The sequence below is a fragment of the Drosophila rhopaloa genome, unplaced genomic scaffold (genome assembly GCF_018152115.1).
Source record: "Drosophila rhopaloa isolate 14029-0021.01 unplaced genomic scaffold, ASM1815211v1 contig_3, whole genome shotgun sequence".
NCBI lineage: Eukaryota > Metazoa > Arthropoda > Insecta > Diptera > Drosophilidae > Drosophila > Drosophila rhopaloa.
Window position 1 is genome coordinate 6418822 of NW_025335123.1, and position 25002 is coordinate 6443823.

The 25002-nt window shown below is 43.0% G+C and overlaps 4 protein-coding genes across 5 annotated transcripts; 1 reads left to right on the top strand and 3 right to left on the bottom strand.

The window, feature by feature from the left end:
* Positions 1-1362: 1362 nt before the first annotated feature.
* Positions 1363-10309, bottom strand: LOC108042936 (serine/threonine-protein kinase Tao). 2 transcript variants are annotated; one of them, XM_017121446.2, is made up of 13 exons: positions 9961-10309; positions 7901-8222; positions 7329-7833; positions 6837-7193; positions 6265-6771; positions 4101-4274; positions 3682-4044; positions 3505-3627; positions 3329-3445; positions 3092-3265; positions 2611-2832; positions 2425-2543; positions 1363-2362 (listed from the first exon to the last, which is right to left on the bottom strand). In XM_017121446.2, the coding sequence occupies exons 2-13, from the start codon at positions 8128-8130 to the stop codon at positions 2239-2241; spliced, it is 3015 nt and encodes a 1004-aa protein (XP_016976935.1). In that variant the 5' UTR covers positions 8131-8222; positions 9961-10309; the 3' UTR covers positions 1363-2238. The 2 variants fall into 2 exon arrangements, with proteins under 2 accessions (XP_016976935.1, XP_016976944.1); XM_017121455.2 differs by lacking the exons at positions 6265-6771; positions 6837-7193; positions 7329-7833; positions 7901-8222; positions 9961-10309 and adding an exon at positions 4406-4930 and having other exon boundaries at positions 1365-2362.
* A 593-nt stretch (positions 10310-10902) lies between these two features.
* Positions 10903-12013, bottom strand: LOC108042623 (formin-like protein 5). Its single transcript, XM_017120973.1, has 2 exons — positions 11278-12013; positions 10903-11216 (listed from the first exon to the last, which is right to left on the bottom strand). The coding sequence occupies exons 1-2, from the start codon at positions 12011-12013 to the stop codon at positions 10903-10905; spliced, it is 1050 nt and encodes a 349-aa protein (XP_016976462.1).
* Positions 12014-14998: 2985 nt separating this feature from the next.
* On the top strand, positions 14999-17926 carry LOC108042675 (nose resistant to fluoxetine protein 6). The gene is made up of 8 exons (XM_017121071.1): positions 14999-15297; positions 15361-15733; positions 15786-15859; positions 15919-16234; positions 16297-16513; positions 16832-17013; positions 17070-17541; positions 17612-17926. Exons 1-8 carry the CDS (start codon positions 15006-15008, stop codon positions 17888-17890), a joined length of 2205 nt encoding a protein of 734 aa, XP_016976560.1. The 5' UTR covers positions 14999-15005; the 3' UTR covers positions 17891-17926.
* Positions 17927-21908: 3982 nt separating this feature from the next.
* On the bottom strand, positions 21909-24618 carry LOC108042664 (nose resistant to fluoxetine protein 6). The gene is made up of 8 exons (XM_017121061.1): positions 24287-24618; positions 23876-24224; positions 23743-23816; positions 23477-23679; positions 23309-23421; positions 23028-23244; positions 22796-22968; positions 21909-22740 (listed from the first exon to the last, which is right to left on the bottom strand). The coding sequence occupies exons 1-8, from the start codon at positions 24606-24608 to the stop codon at positions 22023-22025; spliced, it is 2169 nt and encodes a 722-aa protein (XP_016976550.1). The 5' UTR covers positions 24609-24618; the 3' UTR covers positions 21909-22022.
* Positions 24619-25002: the final 384 nt, after the last annotated feature.

Genomic DNA, 25002 nt, shown 5'->3' on the forward strand with positions numbered 1-25002 from the left:
AAATACAATTCCTATTTCTTTTTTTGAAATATTAGTTGTTTTCAGAAAATTACAGATTTCGTGATCGGATTTTTTTATAATTCAGATTCAGTGCAGTGATATTGATATTCATTGTATTTCTACGAGCCTGTGAAAGAGTTTAATTTGATTTTGTCCATTAAAACAGGTATCTAGGGTATGATAACCTAAAAACAACTAAAAAATTGGATTGGATTCATCAAAACACTTTATTGGACCATGTCATGGAGTCTCATCTTCACGGCAGAACTAATTTGTGTCTGTGGAATTATTTGCTACATAACCACAAAGGTATAGCCATATAGGTATAGCACTATATGTCTAATAAAATAAGATATAAATAGATATCAGTTATACTTGAGCATGTGGCTGGAAATTAGAATTTTTATTGTTGTATACGAGATCCTACCCAAAACATCCGTTGGCAACTCTATGTCCCATTAAGCAGAACACGAACTAAGGGATAGTGTATTTTTAAATAAGTTTTATTTTATTGACATTGACGTGCATCAATTTAATTGTTATTCGTTTTCCATCTTCATTTACCATAATTGCAAAAATACAATTTATATTCATATAATAATTATAATAATAAAAAAAACAATTTTATAAACATAAAAAATATTACATATATTGTGTTCCCCGTGCTTCTTTTTAGCTATCTCTATCTCTCTCGTTATCGTGTTTACCTTCATTTCGCTCATGTTTTATATAGGTTAATATATACCAAAATAATACGCCTCCATAATAGTAATAATGTGCATCGTGGTTATCGCATACATCATTTGGTACCACCCCGCTTCCAATATCAAGCGAATTACCGAATATTTATTTCCACTCTCTCCTTCCATTTTAATCTCTTCCTCCACTGTAATTATAGAAATTTGTTTTAAATTTAATTTAATGACTAACGGAAATATATGGTTGGTTTTTTTTGTTTCTTCATTCTATGTTGTTTAGTAAAATATTATTTGCTACATTTTTTCGCATTTGCCGAGCATTTATTTGTATATGGATTTCCTTCATAAATGTAGGTGTTTTTTGTCTGTAGGTGTGTGGTGTTTCCGTTATTTTGAATCAACATACGACTGAAGGAAAATAATATTTCCACGTAAACACAAATTATTAAATAATTAAACGTTTGTATGCTTTAATTTTCTATACAATTTTTATTGTTTTGACTAAGCATTTTGCAATTTGCATTAATTAACTCTAAAATAGGCTTATTTTAGTTTTATATATATTATATCCTTCTTGTTATAACAAACAAAACTAAATTAATTGTAAACAAAATGAATCTTTTTGCATTTTAATATTTGCTGGGTTTATAATAATTTTGGCCATAAAACTTATTGTACAGCAAATAAAAAATTAATTTTATATTTTTTTCTTTTTAAAAATTACTTTTATTTGAATCGAGTCAAAATAAGAAAAACATAACGTAAATCGAAAATGTTGAACCTAACAACATGCAAAAATGGCAATCTATGTGTGCCTGGAACTGCGATCGCAGCCCTCGTCGACTATCAATTGAAAATAACATTTAAAAATCATGCAAACTCGAATGCGAAGGCAAACTGAATAATCTATTTTTCGCGAGTTTTAACAAATAATACACGACTTATTTTTTTAGTGACATTTTTTTTTGCATCGCGAGAGCACAAATATAAATGGTTAACAAATCAAAAAAGTTATTGATTCAGTTATTCGGTAATAATATCAAGTTATAATTTAAACGTAAATTTAAACACTTTGCATATCAAAGTTTGATGTTGTTCTTTGTTTGCTTGTTTGTTTGTTTGTTTTGTTGTGTTATTGTTTGTGTATGACATTTATGCTTACATATATAATTATTTATTTTTCTTTGTTTTTGATTGATCTTGTATTAAATGGTTTCAAATGTTAGTATCTTGTTGCCTTCTCCAATCGAATTTCCTTTAATACAAAACTATTGCAGCTTTTGCTTGTTGTAACTTTTAGAAAATACTTGGGGTTTTATGTTTTTTATGCAACCAATATGTTAATTGATTTCTGTTCATGTTCCTCCTACAAAAACATTGGTAGCCAGGATTGTTTTTGCTATTTTAGCTGCGATTTTTGCTGCTTTTGTCGGGTTCTAGTTGTTGGTGTCGTACTATTGGCTTTATAATTTCCATTAAAATTGAAGTAGTTTATATTACTAAACACTTGTTGTTGTGGTTGGCCTTGTTGTTGTCTATGCTATAGCGAACCAGCCGGAAAACTTGTTGAACTATTGCTATGGGCTAAACTAATCATTGAACCAGACAGACTTCCCTCCTCATCTGCATAGGCTTCACGAGATACCTCTACTAGTGATAAAGTGCTGCAACGAGATTACATTAGGCATTATTTTGAATATACTTTTCAAAATTTAGTAGCAAGTACCTGAAACCTAAGGCAATTGATTCGTTATCAAATGCTTCCAATTCTTTAGTATGCTTCTCACGTTTCATGTGCAAGCGCTCGAGGCGTTCTTGGTTAAATTGCTGCAACTCGGCGTCCATCTGTTGAGAACGAATATGGAGATGTCAGTGGGTCACCGTCAGAGAATTTCACTTGGGATTTGCTCACCTTATTCTCGAGCAGACCTCGCCGCACGCTGACGCGGCTCTCGAGTTCCCTACGCTCGCGATCTCGCTGCTCCTGCGCCTGCTTCTTGTTCTTGTTCTGGTAGGCAGTGAGCATCTCCAGCTCGTACTCTAGTTGCTCGTGGGTACGTTGGCACTCGATCACTTGGCTTTCGTCTAGTTTGTAGCTCTGACTTTGGAACATATCCGCAATGCTTTGCTCGTACTGCAATTAAATTGTTTTGGTTAATTCAAGTTTATTAAGATTAAAACAATGCCTTAGTTTTGTAAGTTCCTGATCCAAATAACGTTAAACATTTAAATGGGTTTTCAAAATGCAATAGAAATCAGTTTAATTTGTCGTATTTTTATATAAAACGCAAATCTACAAACTTTTATGAAGGATTAGCTGTAAATCATGGCCATTCCTGTATCTTTTGTACATCCCCAATTTACTCAGGGCCTCTTCTACGTTAACAACGCACCTGTTCGCCCAGCAGCGTCAGCTTGCGATGCTTTTCTTCTTTCAGCTGCTTGATGACCTCCTTTTGTTGCTCCTTTGGTGTCGTCTGCAGCACCTGCGCCTTGTAGCGTTTGTATTGTTTCGTCTGCGTCTTGCATGTTTCCCGAAACTGCTTGCGTATCTGGAGCTCCTTTTGCTGCTTGGAGCGAGGCTAATGTGGTTACAATCTGCTGTTCTTGGCTGCGCATACCATACATACCTTTAAGCTCTTGGGCTGTTGCCTTAGCTCGACCGCATGCTTGCGCACCAGCTCCTTCTTGATGCGGTCCATGTAGTCTTTTTGATTGTGCAACTCTGTGTCGTGTTGCTTGTTTATCTACGGTTGGTGAGGACATGGTAGACTCTCAGGTTAAAGCTAGAAATGCGTTGACTCACCTGCTCTTCGCGCAACTGATGCACGCTTTTCTGCTGGCGATATTCCAGCTCCTGTGTCTTTTCGTGGTGCCTGACGAGCATTTCGTGCGCCTGCTGTAACTGCTGCTCCTTCTTTCCGAGCTCCTGCAAAAGGCAAAGGATTAGAACTGATTTCGGGTCTCCGTGTGGTTCCCTTACGTCGCGGAGCTGCTGGTCCTCGTGCTCATGCTGCATGATCATGCGCTTGCGCTTGAACTTTCGCATCTCCAACTCGATGTACTGCTTCTGGGCCTGCAGCATGCGCTGCTCCTCCTGCGCCTCGTGCTGCTTCAGGTTGTCCTTCTGCGACTGCAGGGTCAGATCGCGCTGCCGCTTGGGCGTGGACTCGTCCATGGAGAGCTCCCGCTTCCAGCGCTCCTTGTTCGCCTTGTACTCCTTCTTGCGGTTAAGGTCGTACACCTTCCGGTCGCCCTCCTGCTTCAGCGTAATCTCTTTGTGTAGTTTCTTCTCGGCGGCACTCGTCTGCTTCGACCGCCGTTCAACGTCCTGCTGGTGCTTGGTCTGCAATCGATCAATGGTCGGTTCGGAACCCACACTCGTCTTACACACAAACTCACCTCTAGCCGCTCGAGGTCCCTGGTGAAGTTGTGCAGCAGCGTGTCGTACTCCTTGTCCAGGGCCGTCTTGTGCGCCTCCATGTCCGCCTTGCACTTCTCCTCCAGCTTGACCAAGTGCGCCTGGTGCTCGCGCCGCATCCGCTTGTAGCCGGACATCTGCTCGTGCATCTCCTCCTGGCGGATCGAGAGTGATGGTGCAGTGGGGCAGAGAATGCACACATGGTTAGAGGCGTGGAAATGTGTGAAGCAGCAGCTTGACCACTACGGCCACTATTACACTACTTCTGCGACTAACTGTAACTTACAAAACCGCTGACGAACTCCATCTCAACCATAACCTCAACGGGCGCACACCTCGGCCAAATCATTGGCTCCTCTGGCTATAGGGTACCGTCTACGGACTCTAAGTACTAGCTACGTATTATTAAATTTAGGCAAAATAGTTTCTGAAGCGGGAAATGCAATAGTTATACTATTTTTCCAACAGGCAAGCCAAGCTTAGAAATCGCTATCAATGTCGTATGTGGTATGAATCTTGGTCTAGTGTGACCTTATCAGAGCCTTTTAACAGTGTTACCTCCTAACAGTCCTGAATAATGTAAGACCTTCTTTCCAACTGGAATTTGCAATGGAACACAATTGAACTCCATTTACCCGAAGCAACTTTTTGTTTGAGTTTTCAAAACTTCGAGTGGAAAAATACCCTTTTTACTTATGAAATATTTATGTATGCTACCAAGTTTATAAATATTTAATTTTGCTAATTGCCTTTTTCTCAATAAAGAGGACATAGAGATATAATAATTCATAATCTTTAAATATAATATTTTTGAATTGGAAGCTTGTTTAAATTCGTACAATTAGCTGGCATGCACTTTAAATATCTATAATAATAATAATCATTGTTTGTCTTATTAACAAAATTAGCTTCTCCTAAAAATTAAATCCATAGGAAAAACAATCAAAACATTGATGTGTAAAGTGAATTTTGAACGAGAAACTTAGTTTTCTTTGTGTGGCGTGCAGTATAGTCGAAAATTCAAATTAGCTGATCAATATTGATTAAACATTTCGTTATCGCTTATTGCCAGTTAAAAATATTGATTTCAGCATCAATGAATTGTACAACTTCAGACAGTGAAGACCCACAAAAAAAAAGCGATAAAGGTTTGATTTCACATATATATACTATAAAATTACTGATGTGACATCGATTAGTAATCCCTCGAATACATATTTTGCAAAGGCAGCCCCAAGTTTCTAAAGATGGCTAAATTCAATCCCCAAACTGGCGACAAGGTGAAATTGCTATTACTCTGACAAATGAGTTACACCTCGTAAGGGGCAGTGGGCTAAATGGACTGGGCTAGCTACCAAGCTTTAACTGAACCAATTAACAATACATAGCAACAATGCTTACACTCGAAAGACGGGGAAACAGATGCGCTTTAAGCCATGAGGGGCGTGCCAATGGCCAGGGTCTGTGGGCTGGTTGGGAACGAGTACAGGAGGCTGGCGAGAATGGGCTTCGGTTGGAATGCGATGGCGGAGGATGCAATTGCAACAGCAACGGCTAACTACAGTAAGTACATAGTACCGGAACCGACTGCTTTTAAAACTTTTATTTCTCAATTGATTGGCGCCTCCGCACTGGCTAGGAAATTACACAGGGACAGTGGCGTTTCATGTCTTTCTTGCTGGCGATCTTTGGCTTGATCTCGCTCCGCCGGCTGCCGTCGCGGCACTCGCTGTTGATGTGGTCGCCACCACACAGCTGCGAACAGAAGTTATAGCGCGCCTGTTCGAGGATGCGGGAGGAAAACAATAAACACAACAAAGAGCTTGTAGTAGAGGGCAAAAGTTAGAAGACATGGGGGTAGCAGAAGCGGTGCTGAGAGTGAGGAGGGGGAATGGTTTGGCTAGCCGACGGATGACTCCCGACTATTTACGCTGACAGGACGGGTTACACACAAAGGCTGCGCAGGATGGTATGGAATCGGTGCTTGGACCACGAAAACTTAGGCGGCACCCTGTCGAGTGCCCATGAAGGCGGATTATCTATGCTGCAGCCAGGCGACTCCCTTGGACTCCACCCAACAAGAGAGCGCACACAGAAATCTACGGCCATGGAACGAGTATCGAATAACGAAATGCGACAACGCACCTGCATGTGCTCCTTCTGCTGCTTAGTCACAATACTGGTGGTGCGTATGGTGGCGAAGTTGTTGGGCCCGTGATCATTGACTGCGTTGGAGATGGCCTGTTGGGAGGACGCTGAGCTGGCCGCGTACACGGCCGCTTGAGCTGCGGGCGTCGTCAGATAACGCGGCTGGATTGGCTGAATTCGATCCACCAGTGGGGGTACCGGAGCAGGCGCTGGGGCCGGCACCACCGAGGCCGAGTTGGTAGGCGTCACATTGTTGTTCATGCTGTGCATTATGTTGGGCAGCGGCGGCCGGTTACGATGGCGAGACGAGTTGCGGGACACGGCTCCGGGCGGAACCGGCTGCCCCTGTTGGCCACTGGGCCAGCTGGGCGGTGGCTGTTGGTGTGGATGGTGATGGTGGTGCATTGCAGCGACCACAGCAGCGTTGGCCGCCTGCTGGTGGTGGTGCGCAGCGATATGGTGATGATTCTGGGCCGCAGCCGGTATGGAATTGGATGAGGAGCTCTGCAAGAACAAATCGAAGAACGTTAGGTCCTAAACATAAGAGAGAGGACTGATGAGACCCTCACCTGACTACTGGCCGCCGATACACCCACCGAGTGTATGGAGTGTTCCGAAGTAATACTATTGCTCTTGCTGCTGTCGCCGCCGGCATGGTCATCCTGTTGGTCGTCGGCATCGCCCACTGCGCTCTCTGTCTCGCAGGTGTCCACCATGAGTATCTTCTTCATCTTGCGGTAGTTGAGGTTGTCCAGCTCGCGCACAGCTGACTTGGTGCGTGCGATCAGCTCTAGCAGCACGGTGTCGGAGCGCGGTCGGGTCACGTAGGCATGGGTCAGCAGCTTGGCCGACGACGGTCGCTCCGCTGGCATCTTCTTGAGGCACAGTTCGACAAAGCTGCAGAACGCATCCGACCAATCGTTCTTCTGCAGGGGTAAATAAAATCATTTGGTCAGACTTTAGACACTTTATGAAATTCATATAAGCCCAGTAAATTAAAATAATAACTAATAAGCAAGCTAATTTGATAAGCATTATATTAATTAGATTGAACCATTTACCGGAAGTGTCGGCGATTCGTTCTGGGCGATGTGGTAGAGCGCTGACATGGCGTTCATGTTGAAGTAGGGCGGCTTGCGCTCCGCCAGCTCGATGCAGGTGATGCCCAGCGACCACACGTCCACCTTGCCGTCGTACTGGCCCTCATCCATGGCCAGAATCACCTCGGGGGCCATCCAGTACGGCGTGCCGACAAAACTATTGGCCGGACACTTAATGGCAGCGCTGCCAAAGTCGGCTAGCTTGACGACGCCGTTGTCCGTGAGCAGGATATTGCCCGCCTTAATGTCGCGATGGATGCGCCCCAGTGAGTGCAAGTAGCTCAGGCCGCTGAGCACGCCCAGGCAGATGGCGGCGATTTCGTCCTCGTGGAGCGGCTTCTTGTGCACCTCGATGATGTCCGAGGCGGAGCCCACACAGTACTCCATCACCAGCCAGGCGGTCGACTCCCGCAAATAGCATCCCTTGTATTCGATGGTGTTTGGGTGATTTAATTGTCGAAGGAAGCTGCCGAGCGCAATGGTTGGTTCGTTACTCCGTTACGCAGCGCACGGATCTAAGGGTTATTACTCACCGTATCTCTTTGAGAATGTCCTGCCACTTCTCCTGGCTCTGCTTGCCGGTGTAGGACATCTTCTTGATGGCCACGATTTCCTTGGTGAGGTTGCAGCGGGCATAGTAGACCGCTCCAAACGACCCATGGCCGATTTCGCGCAGGTCCTCGAAGATCTTCTCCGGGTCATGCTTGTTGAACAGGTCGGCTATTTCCGGATCCTTGAGACTACCAGGTCGTGCCGAAGGCATGGCTGTCTCTCATGCTCTAGCTCAGTTCACTCAGTGTTCCTGCCTGCTCGTCGTCTGCAGCTTCAGTTGCCGAATCTGCTTGATTGGAAGGTCTGCGCAATCAGAGGGGCGAAAAGAAGGCAATTCCGGTTAGTCAGTCCCAGTCTGCGCCAGTCACTTAGTCATTTTCAAAGGGCACACCACATATGGGGTTCGAGACTTTGGGGATTTGGGTCTGAAGCACTGGTAACGGTATGGTAAGTGGGTGAAGAGACCGGGGCAAGGGGACTGATCACTGTGTTTTGGACAGCGAAGCGACTGGACGGGAAAAGCCAAAAGCCGACTATCATCAAATCGATCAAGTGATTCACACTCACACACACACTGTACAAATCATTCAGAATTCAGCATTCCACACGCAGCACGGGCCTTATCGCAAACATTTTTATTGCTGGCCTCTTTTATGGCTATTTTCCTTAGCTTGTTACCAACTTGCTTTCCTCTGTCAGCTGTTTTTTGGCAGCTCTGCTGGAGTTCTTTGCCTGTTAAGGAATGTATGGATGTAAGGGATACAGCAGCGCCTTGACCGGTACCCGAAAATTGTGATGTTAAGACTATTCTTGACTGTTTTTGGAAAATGTAGGGGGTCTGTAGGTGTAGGGGATACAATTGTGATGCGATAAAGGGTAATTATTGGATTACAAGACAAGGACAATTTTAGATGGCTTTTAAAGGGTATTCACACTTGCGTAGGGCATGAAGAGGCTCCATGGCCGAGCCCTTAGACACACAAACACACACACGCTGGCAAGGAGTAACGGCACTAAAGGGGTGCATTTATCGTCGTTGCGAATCCACACACACTCATGTACAAATGCATGCGGAGGCGTTTTGCGGGCGTCTGCGGATATCCGCCGGCTTTGAACGCGGATCTCGGCAACTTTAAGCTCCGGCTTCCAACTTGCAGCTTGGCAAAACACTCGATAATTAGCCCGCCGTTGTGGGACTGCAATCATTTACTTGCGACTCGAAACAGAAACACGCCTATTTTTCATAGCCACACTATTGCACAAAGAGCAGCCATGTCGCTCTCGCACACATATATGCACGTGTGTATTGGTGTGCGGTTTGGCTGCTTGTTGTTTTGCATTTCAGGCGACACAAATTCAATTGAATTCGTGCTTTTCTGTGGCTTTGGCTTTTGTTTTGCGCCTTTTCATGGCGATTGTGGCAGAAAACGGAGAGTTCTTCAATTTGGTTTAAATTCTGAGTTGCCTTTTTTTTGGGTGCGGACGCAGCACACACAGAAAGGCGTACAAAAAAAAAACTACCGACGATGCTGCGCTGCCTGTTTTTTTTCTGCCCGGATAAGTTAATTGATTTATTTTCGTGGGCAATTTGTGCAGCACTATTAAAAAATCCGCATTTTAAATTTGGCAACTGTTTTGAATCGCCTAATTTTGTTTTGCTTGCACACCGCACGCTCACACACACTGACACTCATCGGGGGAGCAGACAAATACACACACAAAATCAAAACGCATTCGTATGGGTCGACTCATGCTAGCTCTTTCTCGCACATTGAGGGGGAGTTGAACTAAAAATCTGCAAAATCCAATTGTTTGTTGAAGACTTAGGAAAAACTAAAGTCCGATATTGTCCTTTTCCAAAATAATCAATTCATCGGGACGCACACTAATTTGCATTCATTGGCCGAAACACAAACGCGAAAAAGAACAGTATTCACACACACACTTACAGCCTATACACACACGCACACAGGGTTGGAGAGACAGTGGAAAATGCATAAATCTGGCGAAAAAATTAGACTTGCTGTGTTCGAGGGCTTACATTTGGCAATTAATTAGTGCTTGCTTGTTTATCAGCGCGGCTGGCTCTTGGTTTTCGCATCTGTATGCATTTTTCCCTCATGCGTCGCTTTCTTCACGCCTGCTGCTGTTATTTGCCTTGCTGCGATTTGCCCTGCACTGCACACGCGTTGCGTTTGCGTTCACTTTTCCGCACTTGCTACGCATCTCGAGGTGCCGAAAATTAGAGGAATGTCGATCCCATCTACGGAAACGCCACTTCGTAACGCTTTTCCAACTTTTCTTCACTCGTTTTCGTTTTCTTAATTAAATTCAGTAAAGTTGAGTTCAGTTCACACACACAGCAAGCGGTAGAGGTGGAGAAACATCGATTAAGACATGGATGCATCGATGAGTTTTACTTGATCATCGATTACTTGCCGCAACTATCGATTTGTGCTGGTGGTAAATTCTAGAGAACGGGCTAAAACCTAAATAACATATCTAGCCTCTGCTCAATTGTAGATATTACCTAGTAGCTGTAATTATTATATTCCGCCTTTTGAAGTAAAGGGCTTCCACCGTCATGTATATTCACAACCTGCGAAATGTGAATTTAGTATTCAGTATATTTTAGTATAAGAACCATAGCTAATCGATATTTCAGCATTTTCTAAAGCACTTCATTTTTCTTCATTTGGCGCACTTTTTAAATTCATTGGTACTCTATTGTATCTCTCTTAAAAAACAAATTAGTCAGACCTTTTAACATTACTTTATTTCAATTATAATTTACCACCTATACTTTGTCCACTATGCAAACTGGGTAAAAAAAATATTGTGACAATATATTTACTTATATTTATTTATGGTTTAAGGCCAATTTAAAGCACACACTGCAATACATAAGCATTAATATTTTGAAACTATGACATTTCATTTGATTGCCACATATTGTAAAAGGTGTAATAAGTAACTATACCGCTTACTTAAAGAAGAACTGCTGCTGATTCTGGTGATTTAGAGTCGGGAAGCGATTTAGGCTGCCCAGGTCGAGGGTTGAGAAATAGTCGCCCGGTGGTGCCGGAGTCCCTGTCGGTGCCGGAGGAGGGTCCTGCTGGTCCAAATCGCCGTCACTCTCGTAGTTCACCAAAAATTGCGGAGGAGGTGGTGGAGGAGGATCGGATTCGGCTCCATCAGCAGCTAAAGCACCCGCATCCGTATCTACATCTCCGTCGGAACCGTCTGTGGTGTCTCCGCCGTCCGCCTCCGCCTCAGCTCGCGACCTAGAGAAGGTATCTGCAAAGTGTCGGAGAGAACCCAATTGTACGGCAGTTAGTTAAAAGGTTTCGTATTTTACCAGTAGGTTGTGCGTACTGATAGATAAGGCGATCTCCCAGCTGCGCAGGACGCCGCTGCTGAGGATCGGGCTGCTGTGGCTGCTGCGGACGAGGGCGTGGACGTGGCCTTGGGCGTGGCGGAGCGGCGGGAGGCGGTGGCGGCGGTGGTGGTGGCGCAGGTGCCTCAGTGGGGGCAGGGGGCGGAGCAGGGGCATCATAGTCGTAGTCGTAGTCATAGTTCGGCGGAGGGGGGGGCACTGGACGAGCCACTGGCCGCTGGGCATAGTAGGCGCTCAGGGGGCGCATCGGGGGTCGGACGCGTCTGGGCGTTTGAACGGGCGGAGCGGGCGGAGGAGGAGGCGCAGTGGGTCGAGGAGCCGGAGGATCGGCGTAGTCCGCATCGTAGTCGAAGGGCAGGAGGCCGGAGCTGAAGAACGGATGCCAAAAGGGTTTCCGGATGCGAAGTGGAGGAGGCGGTGGCGGTGGAGGGGGCGGGGCCGCCGTGGTTGTGGTCGTCGTCGGAGGACGACGAGTGGTCTTCACGATATTGGCCTTGGCCGAGGACAATTGGGCGCTCTTGAGCAGCAGATTGCGCAGAAGCAGCCCGAAGTCCAGGGTGACAGTGCCGCGCTTCTCGCGCACCGTAGTATCCTGTCCGACAACCGCGTCCTGCGGAACAGGACCTGCGGACAGGGGTCCGAGGAGCACGGCCAACAGCACGGCCATGGGCAGCAGCAGGCGGGAATGGCTTAACATCCTTGCGGATCTAGTCGGTGTGGTCGATCTGGGTCCGGAGTACTGGCTATAGCGCTGGTCGTACCGCTCGGAAGGCCGTTCCAATCAGAACTGGCACTGGCCAGCGGTCGAGCCGCCTGACTTTACTCGACCGGAGTGCCACCAGAGCCTGGGCGTTGTGGATTAAGTGCCCCAAAATCAACTAGTTAGACGGGTTAGCTGTTGGCTGGCCGTCTGGATCTCGTAATCGCAACCCCGACTGCCGACGGTTATCAACGAGCTCCAGTGCGTGGCAACAATTACTTTTGCACTACTTTTTGCGGCAGTTTATAGATCGTAAGTGCAGCACAAACTATGCATAATGCTTAGCGGCCAGTGCATTTTAAGAGCTGAGCTTGCACACGCACTGTGGAAATGCACCAGCACTTTAGTCTCAACTCATTTTCGAAAAGTTCAAAAAATTAAAATTAAAATATGTTTTTCTTCTCATAAGTATATATCAACAGAAAATCAATAAAAGAATTTCACTATTCAAATATTTACAATTGTAGCCTCTTCAAAGATTTTCTTTTTTCTATCCAGATTGCAGAAAGGTATAGTTACACATGTCCCTTAAACCATAAGGCTGTAGAACAAAACAAATTTAAGATTTTTTGAAACGAGGCACAAAGTTTGTAAATCGCATAAAAATTGAGTCTTTGATCGGCTTTGTTAAATCGGCTATTGGAGGTGATTTAAAATCGGTATCCGACATTATCGGGGTTATCAAAAAAAGCCCTTTTAACCAAATATAAATGAGTTGAAAACCCATTTATAATGTAATTAAATAGAAATTATATAATTACAAATATCTGTAACTCTATCATATATCTTCTTTATTTCATCACATATTGCCAACAATATTTATTTTCTGCAAGGGTGGACAAAATTATCTAAGCATAGTCTCCAAATAAATTTAAACTGATATCGAAATATCTCGGGAACTTGCAAACAAATCTCATGATTTGCAAATACATCTAAGAACTGCATGTAATTAAAAACATTTTTGGAACACTGCTGTTTTATTGGATTCATACCACTATGCCAACAAGGGGCTGTCACGATTTGCTCTCATAATAATATGAATTTCAATTTCTGTCTAGCTGCGGCTGTTGAATTTGATTTTCCAGATATGTTTAATCATTTCCACAGTAATTAACAGCGTTAGCTTTTTTAAAAGTATTGGCGTAACTGAATTTTCTCTGTTCAATTTGACTGGGTTTGGGGGCCTGGACAATGGTAACCTCTCGCTTTTAATTCACATTCGCATTGACTCGCGGAAACCAGTTTGGGGCATGAGTTTCAAAAAGATTTGACGAAAATTTTGAAGGCTTTCGGTTGTGTTGTGGCAGTTCTGTATGCAGATAAGGTATTGGCCGGACTGGTTGGTCAACATGTGGCGCTCAGGTCTAAGATTGTTCCGAACCTGCGTTTATTTTTTTTATTCGAATTGTAACGATATGTTTTTATTGCAGAGTAAAGTATATATAAAGTATAAAATATAAAGTATAAAGTAGAGGAACTGTTCGAAATTCACGAAAGCGGCCCTCCAAATTATATTTAATTATTTAGTCCATATGGCTTATATATCCATATGAGAGACTCAACTCTCATATATCCTTGCAAGAGTTAAGAGTGACACAGAAAATTGCTTAAACCAAATGAATTGGAATTTGAATGTAAGTTATATGTAGATTCCAACCCAATTTAATTAGAATAGAATTCGTTGGGAATGTACATAGGATGTATATATAATACAAATGCAAACTGAATTTAGTGTGAAGGGATTTGTGTTTCGCTGCCGAATACCTTAGTTCCCATTTTCCAACATCGGCCGAATATATATTATCATGAGCAGATAAGTAAATATCAATATCAAAATATCAAAATAGTCGGTGCACTTGACTATAGCATTACTTTAACATTGTTTTAACCTTGACGTGGCGGGGCATTGCAAATTGTTGCATAACCCAGAAATGTGAATCTGGTCCGAAATGCGTGTGAAAAACCTGTCCCACTCCCATCAATTATTGGCTGGGAACGTAGACGAAAGTGAAAACTCGTTTTGATTTCCATTTCCCACAAAATGTAACCGAGCCTGGAAAAATACCCAGGATATCAAAAAAAAAGCCATCCGACGCCCAAGACACTGGGAAAGCTTTGCCCCACGAGACATTTGATCTTCGATTGTCGGAAACGCACCGAAAAACCGACAGACAACTGACAAACAATTTAAACATTTTGTTAAAAGTTGTATGGAAAACCAAATCGACCATAAAACAAGAAACGCAGCTGCAGTAGCTGGAGGGGTTCGGCCTATTTTCAATTATAGGAAAATTAAAGTAAACATTAATTGGAACTAGGCAGTAAATGAAAATTGAACAGGTTTCTGCAAAAAGTAGGTGATTTTTATTTTTATAGCCTGTACAATACAGCACAAGCAAGTTAGTTTCTTATACAAAATTTATTACCATTATTCAGACTCTAATCTGAGTTTTACATTACATTTTATGCAAAACGTTTCGTTTAATACAATTGTACTCAATGGGTGTTTGCAGTAGCAAGCCAAAAACAAAGTAGATGGCATCGGTTTATTTGTAGTTCCATGTAGTCGAAAATGATTTAATCTAACTTTAAAGTTCTTTGTAATTACTTAAACAGTTCAAAGGAAATTCCACATTTATCAGGCGTAAACTGATACCGATGCATTCAAAGCAGTCCAATACAATAACTTATCTCGCCGAACGTTAATTTTGTCACCAAAGTCCGTTTACTAGCTGTGATTATAGAGAACTGTTAAAATATACATGCTGTAGTGTATTCGCCAGCAATTTAATCTATTGGTAGTAACTTGTCGGGCGTAAGAGATAAAGATACCGCGATTGGGGGATAATGCGGAGCAGGCTTTTTATATAAAAATGGGCTAATGACAAGCGATTACCAAACAGTCGTAACCAGAGCGTCCGAAAAAAAGATGATCGGTGCAACGGGTACTCTGCTAATCATTTGGCTAGCAGTAGCTAATGGAGTTTTGCCGACCCACGATGTCCTTTTAAAGGAGGCCGAGATCTCCTCACTTGGGGACTACGAACGGCTCATGGAGTTGCGTTCATTGGGAATGGAGTTCTTTCGCCAATTCCAGAATATTTCGGCAACGGAGTTGCATCTCCTCGATGAGCGGTTGAACGAACAGGACCTGGTGTGCCTGGCAGACATGGCCCAGTTCATGAGTGGCCTTACTTCAGTCAAAAAGTGGGCCATTAAAAGTGAGTAGAGCCTCTGCTCCTTGATTAAGCCCCCTCCTACAGAACCATTTTTTTAAAACGCAGTGATCGATTCGTGGGGCACAATTCCCTCTGGGCTCTTGTTCGGCAACCGCTTCGACTTGGGCAACTATGAGGAGTGCCTCCGGTTGGACGGGACCATCAGTGAGTCGCATCACATCCGGGGGAAGTACTGCCTCATGGAGCTGCCCATCGCCAAGTGGTTTGGCTACAATTCAGAGCTCCTAGAAATGGCCAATCTCAATATCGCCGTCTGCTTTCCCTCCTCCTGTTCGGCCAAGAACATGGAGACCTTCCTAAAGCAGATGCTCCAGAGGCTCCTCGGAGTTAGCAGTCCTACCAATTTGTTTTTCATTAACGAGGAGAAATGCAAAACCAACGAGAGTAAACCCCTAGACGGCCTCACCATATTCACCATGTGAGTAGTGTTACCTGATGATTCACCCCATCCTTACTCTAATCTCCTTCAGCGTTCTACTGTCCGTATTTTGTGCCACCGTTATAATCTGCACTCTATACGACTACTTTTTGTGTCCGCAGCAGGGTGAGTCACCAAGCGAAGGGTGTTTGCAATTGCTGGTAACTGAATCTTGCTTCTTGTAGATAAGCTTCCACGGCTCGTAAAGGCATTTTCAGCCCGAGCCACCTCCCGATCCCTGTTCACCGTTGTCGATATCAAGGCCAGTCCGAATGCCATCCACTGCCTCAATGGCATGCGATGCCTGTCCCTGGTCTGGGTGATCCTGGGCCATGAGTACATCCTTAACCTTAAGATGGCGAGCATTAACCAGTCGGATAACATAAGGTGGATGTCGCAACCCTTCACGAGCTTCATACTCTACGCTCCTTTCGCGGTGGACTCGTTCTTCTTCATCAGTGGCCTGCTATTAGTAGCGATTGGTCTACGGGCTTTAGATAAGTGAGCTTGGAGCACTACATCCTCAAGAGTTTGCCTAAAAATATATGATATCTATTTGCCAGAACCAAGGGAAAGTTGAACGTACCGCTCATGTATCTGCACCGGTATCTGCGCCTAACTCCAATCGTGGCCGTTGCGATCCTGGTGTACACAAAGATGCTACCCCTCCTGGCAGAAGGTCCCATTTCCGAGACTTCGAACTTCTTCGACTACTCCGTATGCGCCAACACCTGGTACTTAACCCTGCTCTACGTCCAGAACTATGCCACCGACGACAGGGTAAGTTGAACGCCCACATCTTGCTCCCATCTTACTAGTTGTGACAGGAAAATAAGATTTATTTCAAAATCTTAAGCCGATTTGATCTATCCTTGCTTTATTATTATATGGTTTTCTATTAGAGGTTTCTCAAAGCAAAGAAATAGCTTGGGATAGACTGAGACTTATTCTTCATTATTATTTTTCTGCCCATCGAAAGTTTCTTGTTAACCACAAAGGAAATAATAGCTTTGTGGATTATCTTAAGCTAGTTTGCCTTTGATTACCGGGTACCGTTTGGTTCAAAGTTCTCGTTAATAAATGAATTCTGGATTTCAGTGCCTGCCGCATACCTGGTATCTGGCGGTGGATATGCAGCTGTACATTCTGTCCCCCATCCTGCTGATCGTCCTCTACAAGTGGGGCAAGAAGGCCGCTGCGGGCATCCTGCTGGTGATGTTGCTACTCTCCGCTTGCCTGTTTGCCACCATAATGACAAACGACTTCGGGATTCTGGCCAAGTAAGATGGCCACTGGGAATTGGTCGCTTTCCCCGCTAATCCTATACTCTCCACAGAAATGGAGGTCAGATGCCAGAGGTTCAGAGGAAGATCTACTTTGCCACACATACTCACGCCGCGCCCTGGTTGATCGGCGCCCTCTTCGGATACGTCATGCACCTTATCCGCGGCAAGCAGCTCCGGTTGAACAGGATCGCAGTCTGGGCAGGATGGCTGCTCTGCCTGGCCATGATCTTCACATCGATCTTCGCCATGTATCCGTATGCCAAGCTGCGGGGTCCTTCGCCCACGATTCTGGAGGGAGCCCTCTTTTACACACTGACCCGCATTGGATGGCCTTTGGCCCTCTGCTGGGTGGTCTTCGCCTGCGTCCAGGACTACGGAGGACTGGCCAACAGCTTCCTGTCCTCGCCCCTGTGGCAGCCCCTGGCCAAGCTCTCCTACTCCGCGTACATCTGGCACATCTTCATCATGGAGGTGAACCACAGACGCGTTCGGACGAACTCGTACTTCTCAGACTATAATGCGGTAAGTGTGCGGTGAAGACAACACAGAACTCGGAGGAGAGGTATTGACCTGCACATTTCCCTTTTCCTAGCTGCTTAACTTCTGGTCCTGCTTTGGCTTCACCATCTTGATGTCCTTTGTGCTATACGTTATTATTGAGGCGCCCCTGGAAGGGCTGGAGAAGATCATGTTTCCCAGGCGAGGGAACTCGCCAACACCGTCGGCTGGTAAGGATCAGGCAAAACCCGAGTCCCCAGCTGAAATCGATGACCGGCACAAGGACGAATCCGAGAAGCAGTGTGAAGCTCCAAGCTCCGACTCCGATCAGAAATGTGCCGCTAAGAAGTCGGTGGTTGACCTCGAGTCCTAACCTTAGGCTTATCAGTTTATATTATATTAAGTCATAATAAAATAAAGCCACTAAACATCTACAGTTTTTTAAAGTACATAAATCCTTGAGTTTTAAAGTCGTCCAATCAATTCGATTTGTATTTTAACGACTCATTACTCTTATCGCCACAAAGTGCATGCTTCAGTGATTTGATATGAGTCATAGACTGATCCACTTGAAACTTAAAGAACGTCAAAATTAGTTAAAAGCGTCGCCTTCTTTTTGGCGACATAGAGCAAAACTTTCAACCAAGCGGAAGAATATACATAAGTAACAATTAAACCACAAGCTTTTAGAGGTATACCAATTCGAAATCGGATTTCTGTGACAAAATTGATGGCCTCAAATGTGCCGTTTGTAGAAAACTTTTCGGCAGAACCATTTTTCGTAAATTTCAAAAGGGGAAATTGATGAAAAATCGATCAACCAAGAAAAAAGCACAGATTTTTAGACAATTAAAAATTCGTGTTTTTGAAAAAGATCCCAGTCCTGATTTTTCCTGAATATCTGTATTTTGGCCACAACAATGAAAATATTTGTCGAATGTCATACCTCGTTGAGCTCGTAATGAAAATCCAAATCAGCTGAGGGCTTCATATACAAAAGCTACGAGGAAAAAACACACAGAACAATGCCTAAATTTCGCCAAAAAAAATGTCAATTTTGATAAATAATTTATTTAATAATAACATAATTTACAATATCAGTAAAAGAGACATTAAAGCACGATGACAATAAAAACAAAAAGTTTAAAAAGAAGTGGTGGTAGTTGTGGCTCTGCTGGTGCTGTTGCTGCGCCAAATTGGCCTGGGCGAACATGTGCTCCAGTTCCGCATTGCTCGAAGATGCCTCCCTGGCTTCCGATTCCGATTCCGACGGGCGGCAGACAGCCTGTATAAAAATAAAACCGGAGAACAAATTAGTATAATTATAATTAGTCATATTACAGTTCTTTAAGGTTAAAATTAAATTTCCATTTAAGCCATTAGAAGATTAATTAGTGTTTTTTACAAAAAAATAGTCTTAGAGCAAAAAAGAAACACCAATGTATGACTTATATAATTTTTTAATGAAGAAATGTCCATTTAATTTTACAAAATTTAATTTTTTTTCTCGAAAATTTGGAAATGACGAAAAATTGACAAAAAAAAAAAAACCAAAGTGAAAACATAACTTTTTAGAGTATTAAACTATAATCATTTTGAGGTATGCCACTTTGAAATCGGATGTCTGTACGAAATGTTATAAGCTTAGAAGGGCAGATTTTTGGCACTTTTCTGCAAGCCCATTTTGACGAAAATGACGAAAAATCGACCAAAAAAAAAACAAAAGTAAAAACACAGTTTTTTAGAGTATTAAACCACAATCATTTTGAGGTATGCCACTTTGAAATCGGATGTGTGTACGAAATGTTATGAGCATATAAGGCCAGTTTTTTGGCACTTTTCTGCAAGCCCATTTTTCGAAAATTTGGAAAGGGGTAACATCATTAAAAATGACTAAAAATCGACCAAAAAAAAAAAAATAAGGTGAAAACACAGTTTTTTAGAGTATTAAACCACAATCATTTTGAGGTATGCCACTTTGAAATCGGATGTCTGTACGAAATGTTATGAGCTTAGAAGTGCAGTTTTTTGCCACTTTTCTGCAAGCCCATTTTTCGAAAATTTGGAAAGGGGTAACATCATTAAAAATGACTAAAAATCGACCCCAAAAAAAAAGGTGAAAACACAGTTTTTTAGAGTATTAAACCACAATCATTTTGAGGTATGCCACTTTGAAATCGGATGTCTTTACGAAATGTTATGAGCTTAGAAGTGCAGTTTTTTGGCACTTTTCTGCAAGCCCATTTTTCGAAAATTTGGAAAGGGGTAACATCATTAGAAATGACTAAAAATCGACCCAAAAAAAAAAAAAAGGTGAAAACACAGTTTTTTAGAGTATTAAACCACAATCATTTTGAGGTATGCCACTTTGAAATCGGATGTCTGTACGAAATGTTATGAGCTTAGAAGTGCAGTTTTTTGGCACTTTTCTGCAATCCCATTTTTCGAAAATTTGGAAAGGGGTAACATCATTAAAAATGACTAAAAATCGACCCAAAAAAAAAAAATAAGGTGAAAACACAGTTTTTTAGAGTATTAAACCACAATCATTTTGAGGTATGTCACTTTGAAATCGGATGTCTGTACGAAATGTTTTGAGCTTAGAAGGGCAGTTTTTTGGCACTTTTCTGCAAGCCCATTTTTCGAAAATTTGGAAAGGTGAAAACACAGTTTTTTAGAGTATTAAACCACAATCATTTTGAGGTGTGCCACTTTGAAATCGGATGTCTGTACGAAATGTTATGACACAGTTTTTTAGAGTATTAAACCACAATCATTTTGAGGTATGCCACTTTGAAATCGGATGTCTGTACGAAATGTTATGAGCTTAGAAGTGCAGTTTTTTGGCACTTTTCTGCAATCCCATTTTTCGAAAATTTGGAAAGGGGTAACATCATTAAAAATGACTAAAAATCGACCCAAAAAAAAAAATAAGGTGAAAATCCAGTTTTTTAGAGTATTAAGCCACAATCATTTTGAGGTATGCCACTTTTAAATCGGATGTCTGTACGAAATGTTATAAGCATATAAGGGCAGTTTTTTGGCACTTTTCTGCAAGCCCATTTTTCGAAAATTTGGAAAGGGGTAACATCATTAAAAATGACTAAAAATCGACCAACAAAAAAAAAAGTGAAAATCCAGTTTTTTAGAGTATTAAACCACAATCATTTTGAGGTATGCCACTTTGAAATCGGATGTCTGTACAAAATGTTATGAGCTTAGAAGTGCAGTTTTTTGGCACTTTTCTGCAAGCCCATTTTTCGAAAATTTGGAAAGGGGTAACATCATTAGAAATGACTAAAAATCGACCCAAAAAAAAAAAAAAGGTGAAAACACAGTTTTTTAGAGTATTAAACCACAATCATTTTGAGGTATGCCACTTTGAAATCGGATGTCTGTACGAAATGTTATGAGCTTAGAAGTGCAGTTTTTTGGCACTTTTCTGCAATCCCATTTTTCGAAAATTTGGAAAGGGGTAACATCATTAAAAATGACTAAAAATCGACCCAAAAAAAAAAAAATAAGGTGAAAACACAGTTTTTTAGAGTATTAAACCACAATCATTTTGAGGTATGTCACTTTGAAATCGGATGTCTGTACGAAATGTTTTGAGCTTAGAAGGGCAGTTTTTTGGCACTTTTCTGCAAGCCCATTTTTCGAAAATTTGGAAAGGTGAAAACACAGTTTTTTAGAGTATTAAACCACAATCATTTTGAGGTGTGCCACTTTGAAATCGGATGTCTGTACGAAATGTTATGACACAGTTTTTTAGAGTATTAAACCACAATCATTTTGAGGTATGCCACTTTGAAATCGGATGTCTGTACGAAATGTTATGAGCTTAGAAGTGCAGTTTTTTGGCACTTTTCTGCAATCCCATTTTTCGAAAATTTGGAAAGGGGTAACATCATTAAAAATGACTAAAAATCGACCCAAAAAAAAAAATAAGGTGAAAATCCAGTTTTTTAGAGTATTAAGCCACAATCATTTTGAGGTATGCCACTTTTAAATCGGATGTCTGTACGAAATGTTATAAGCATATAAGGGCAGTTTTTTGGCACTTTTCTGCAAGCCCATTTTTCGAAAATTTGGAAAGGGGTAACATCATTAAAAATGACTAAAAATCGACCAACAAAAAAAAAAGTGAAAATCCAGTTTTTTAGAGTATTAAACCACAATCATTTTGAGGTATGCCACTTTGAAATCGGATGTCTGTACAAAATGTTATGAGCTTAGAAGTGCAGTTTTTTGGCACTTTTCTGCAAGCCCATTTTTCGCGCAATTGACAAAAAATTGAACAAAAATTAAAAACCAAGTTATAAACGCAGATTTTTAGGGAATTAAGAAAAGGATTAAGAGATAAAACAATTCGAAATCTGATTTCTGTGAGAAAAGTAATGGCCTTAAAAATGGTTTACTGTATAGCGTTAACAAAATTTTTTTAAATACAAGTTCAATGGCTACGAAAAAAGTAGTTTGATATAAAAAGTACTTAAGACTTATGCTTAAACTGAATTATCTTCGGGGCGAGTCCCAGCCACCTCCTCAGATGTATCGGATTTCACTTCCGCAGGCTTCTCTACTGGAGATTCGTCGGGTGTTGTTTCAACTTCAGCAATCTTGGCCTCAATGACAGCCGCTGGCGGAGGATTAGGCCTCTTTGCTGGCAACAGAATGCTCAACAGGCTGGCAAATGGCGCTTCGATGAGAATGTGCATGAGGTATGAGAACAGTATCGTAAAGCCAAAGTCTGACCAGAATCGAAGCATCACTTGGTAGTCACTGAAGTAGGTGCTGGTGCGTGTTATTCCTCCGTTGAGACCCTCGATGAACATGTGGAATATGTAGGCGGAATAGGAGAGCTTGGACAAGGGCTGCCACAGCGGGGAGGAAAGGAAGCCGCTGGCCAGTCCTCCGTAGCCGTGCATGCAGGCAAACACCACCCAGCAGAGGCCCAGGGGCCAGGCGATCCGGGATAGGGTCACATAGGAGGCCTCCTCCACAATGGGCAACGAACCCTGGCCATAGACCGCAAACAAGCAGGTGAAGATCAGGGCCAAGCCAACCAGCCAGCCCACGAGGACTGTGAGACGGTTCAGCTTGAAGTCCTTGCCCCGGTTGGTGTGCAGGAAGTACCCAAACAAGATGCCAATGAGATAGGGCGAGGCCCTAGTGTTCGTTGCATAGTAGAGTCTCTTCATGGCTCCAGTACCTTGGCCACCCCTGAAAAAGCCGAGAATTTAGCCACGATAGATCGATATTCCCCGCAACCACTTACAGGGATAGATTGTTGATGACCATTATGCTGAAGAGACAGCATGCCAGGAGCAACATAAGGATAAAGATTCCGGCAGCCGCCTTCTTGCCCCATTTGTACAGGGCGATTAGAAGGAAGGGTGCGAATATATACAGCTGCATGTCGACGGCCAAATACCACGAATGGCTGATACACTGCAAGAACGATTTCATTAGTATCATTGGTCCCATAGGACGTTGTTCAAAGACCCTACCAGATCATTAGTGGCATAGTTTTGCACATATAGAAGCGTCCAGTACCAGGTGTTCTCGCACGATGAGTAATCGTCGAAGTTCACTGATCCCTGCAGCGGGCCATTTCCCAGGAGTGGCAGAATCTTCATGTAGATAAGAATGGCGAAGGCCAGGATGGGGGTGAGGCGGAGATAACGATGCAGATACATCATTGGAATGTTTAGCTTTCCCTTGGTTCTGAACAAAAAGTGCCAAAAAAATCAGGTTACAGTTCAGAATATTAAGTAAGAACTAAACTCACTTGTCCATCGATCTCAGGGCAATCACAACGAGCAATAGACCGCTCAAGAAGAAAAACGTGTCCACAGCATAGATCCCATGTAACACAAACATACTGAAGATGGAGTTCATCCACTAAACAATAGTAATATGTTATTAAAATTTTCGTCCGTTAAAGGGTTTAGCTCACCTTCAAAGCGTCGGCCATGTTTATGTTGGGTGACATGGCAAACACGAGGTATTCATGACCGAAGACCACCCAGATGAACGAAAGACAACGGATTCCATTAAGACAGTCGATGACATTGGGGTTCGAATTGGTGTCCACAATTTTGAATAGAGCCCGCGAATTGGAACGCGCCGAGAAAGCTTTGACTACTGGATTAATGGTTTCTACCAAGGAAATTGGCGCATTAGCTTTGGTAGTTTTAACTAAGTACTCTGAAAAATACTCACTCTCGTCCTGGCAAAAGAAGTAATCATAAATCGTGGAGAGTCCCACTAGAGCACCCAGTATCGACAGAGCGACTCTACAAGAACATAGAATAATACAAAAAATAGGCAAATCTTCCAAATCAGCTGTACTTACATGGTGAAAATGGTGAGGCCATCGTAGGGCTTCGTCGCCGAGGTCTGACACGTAGCCTCGTCCACTATTTGCACCTCTGTGCCGATCTCCACGTTGAGGAGGTTCTGGAAGAGTCTTTTCAGCATCGTGTCCATGTTGGCGGCGGAACAGGAGGCGGGAAAACAGACGGCCGTCTTAATGGCCACATTCAACGACACGCTCGGAACCAACTTGGTAAGGCAATACTTGCCCTTGACACTGTGTCTGGTGGTCACAGCGTGGGCTATGCCAATGCACTCATCAAAGTTGCCCAAGTCCCAAAAGTTTCCCACCAGCACTCCCGCAGGCAGCAGGCCCCACGAATCGATCACTGCAAAAGGATCGCATAGATTTGGTTTAAGAGTTTCTTGAGAACTCCAGCAGAGCACTTACTCTTCAACGCCCAGACTTTAAAAGACGATAGGTCTCTGGTTACGACCGCCAAGTCTGCTAGGCATTCCATGTCCTGCAATGTAGGCAGCCTCGAGTGCTGATCCCCAACATTCAGATCCGCCAGTGTTACATTGGAATAGTAGTCGAAGAACTCCACTGCCAAGCGTCTTAGCTTGGAAACGGCCAAGTAACGATCCACATCCACGGCCAAGTCTTCGGTAAGGAGTTGCTTATTGGCTAGAGCAAATATGTTTTCAATTTCGGCATTAACGGTGGCCAAGGCCAGAACGCTCAGCCACAGGGTTATTGCCAGCCTAACCATGTTGCTCGGACTGGTGGCCAAGTGTTATTGATTGGCTGGCTACCACTACTGAGGTGTTTATATTTCAGAGGGATCCCGCCCCCCATTGCGATAATGAAAAGTCGATGCTATCTTTACAAAACCTTAGATTCTGTCATGTCAAAACGCAAAAATCGCCACATTTTACTGCTTATCTCTACCGATTTGCTCCAATCGCAAAAGCTTACAAATTTTGAACATGACAGGTACTAGAGGTAACGCCCACACACGTTCAGAACTACTGATAGGTCGATATTCCTTATGTTATTCCTGTTCCATGGAATGCTAAGAATAGTCAATCTGGCTTACTTATCTCCTCATTTATTCGCTTTCGGTGTCCAATTTGGTCAAGCCTCTTGAAAATCCTAGGATTTTT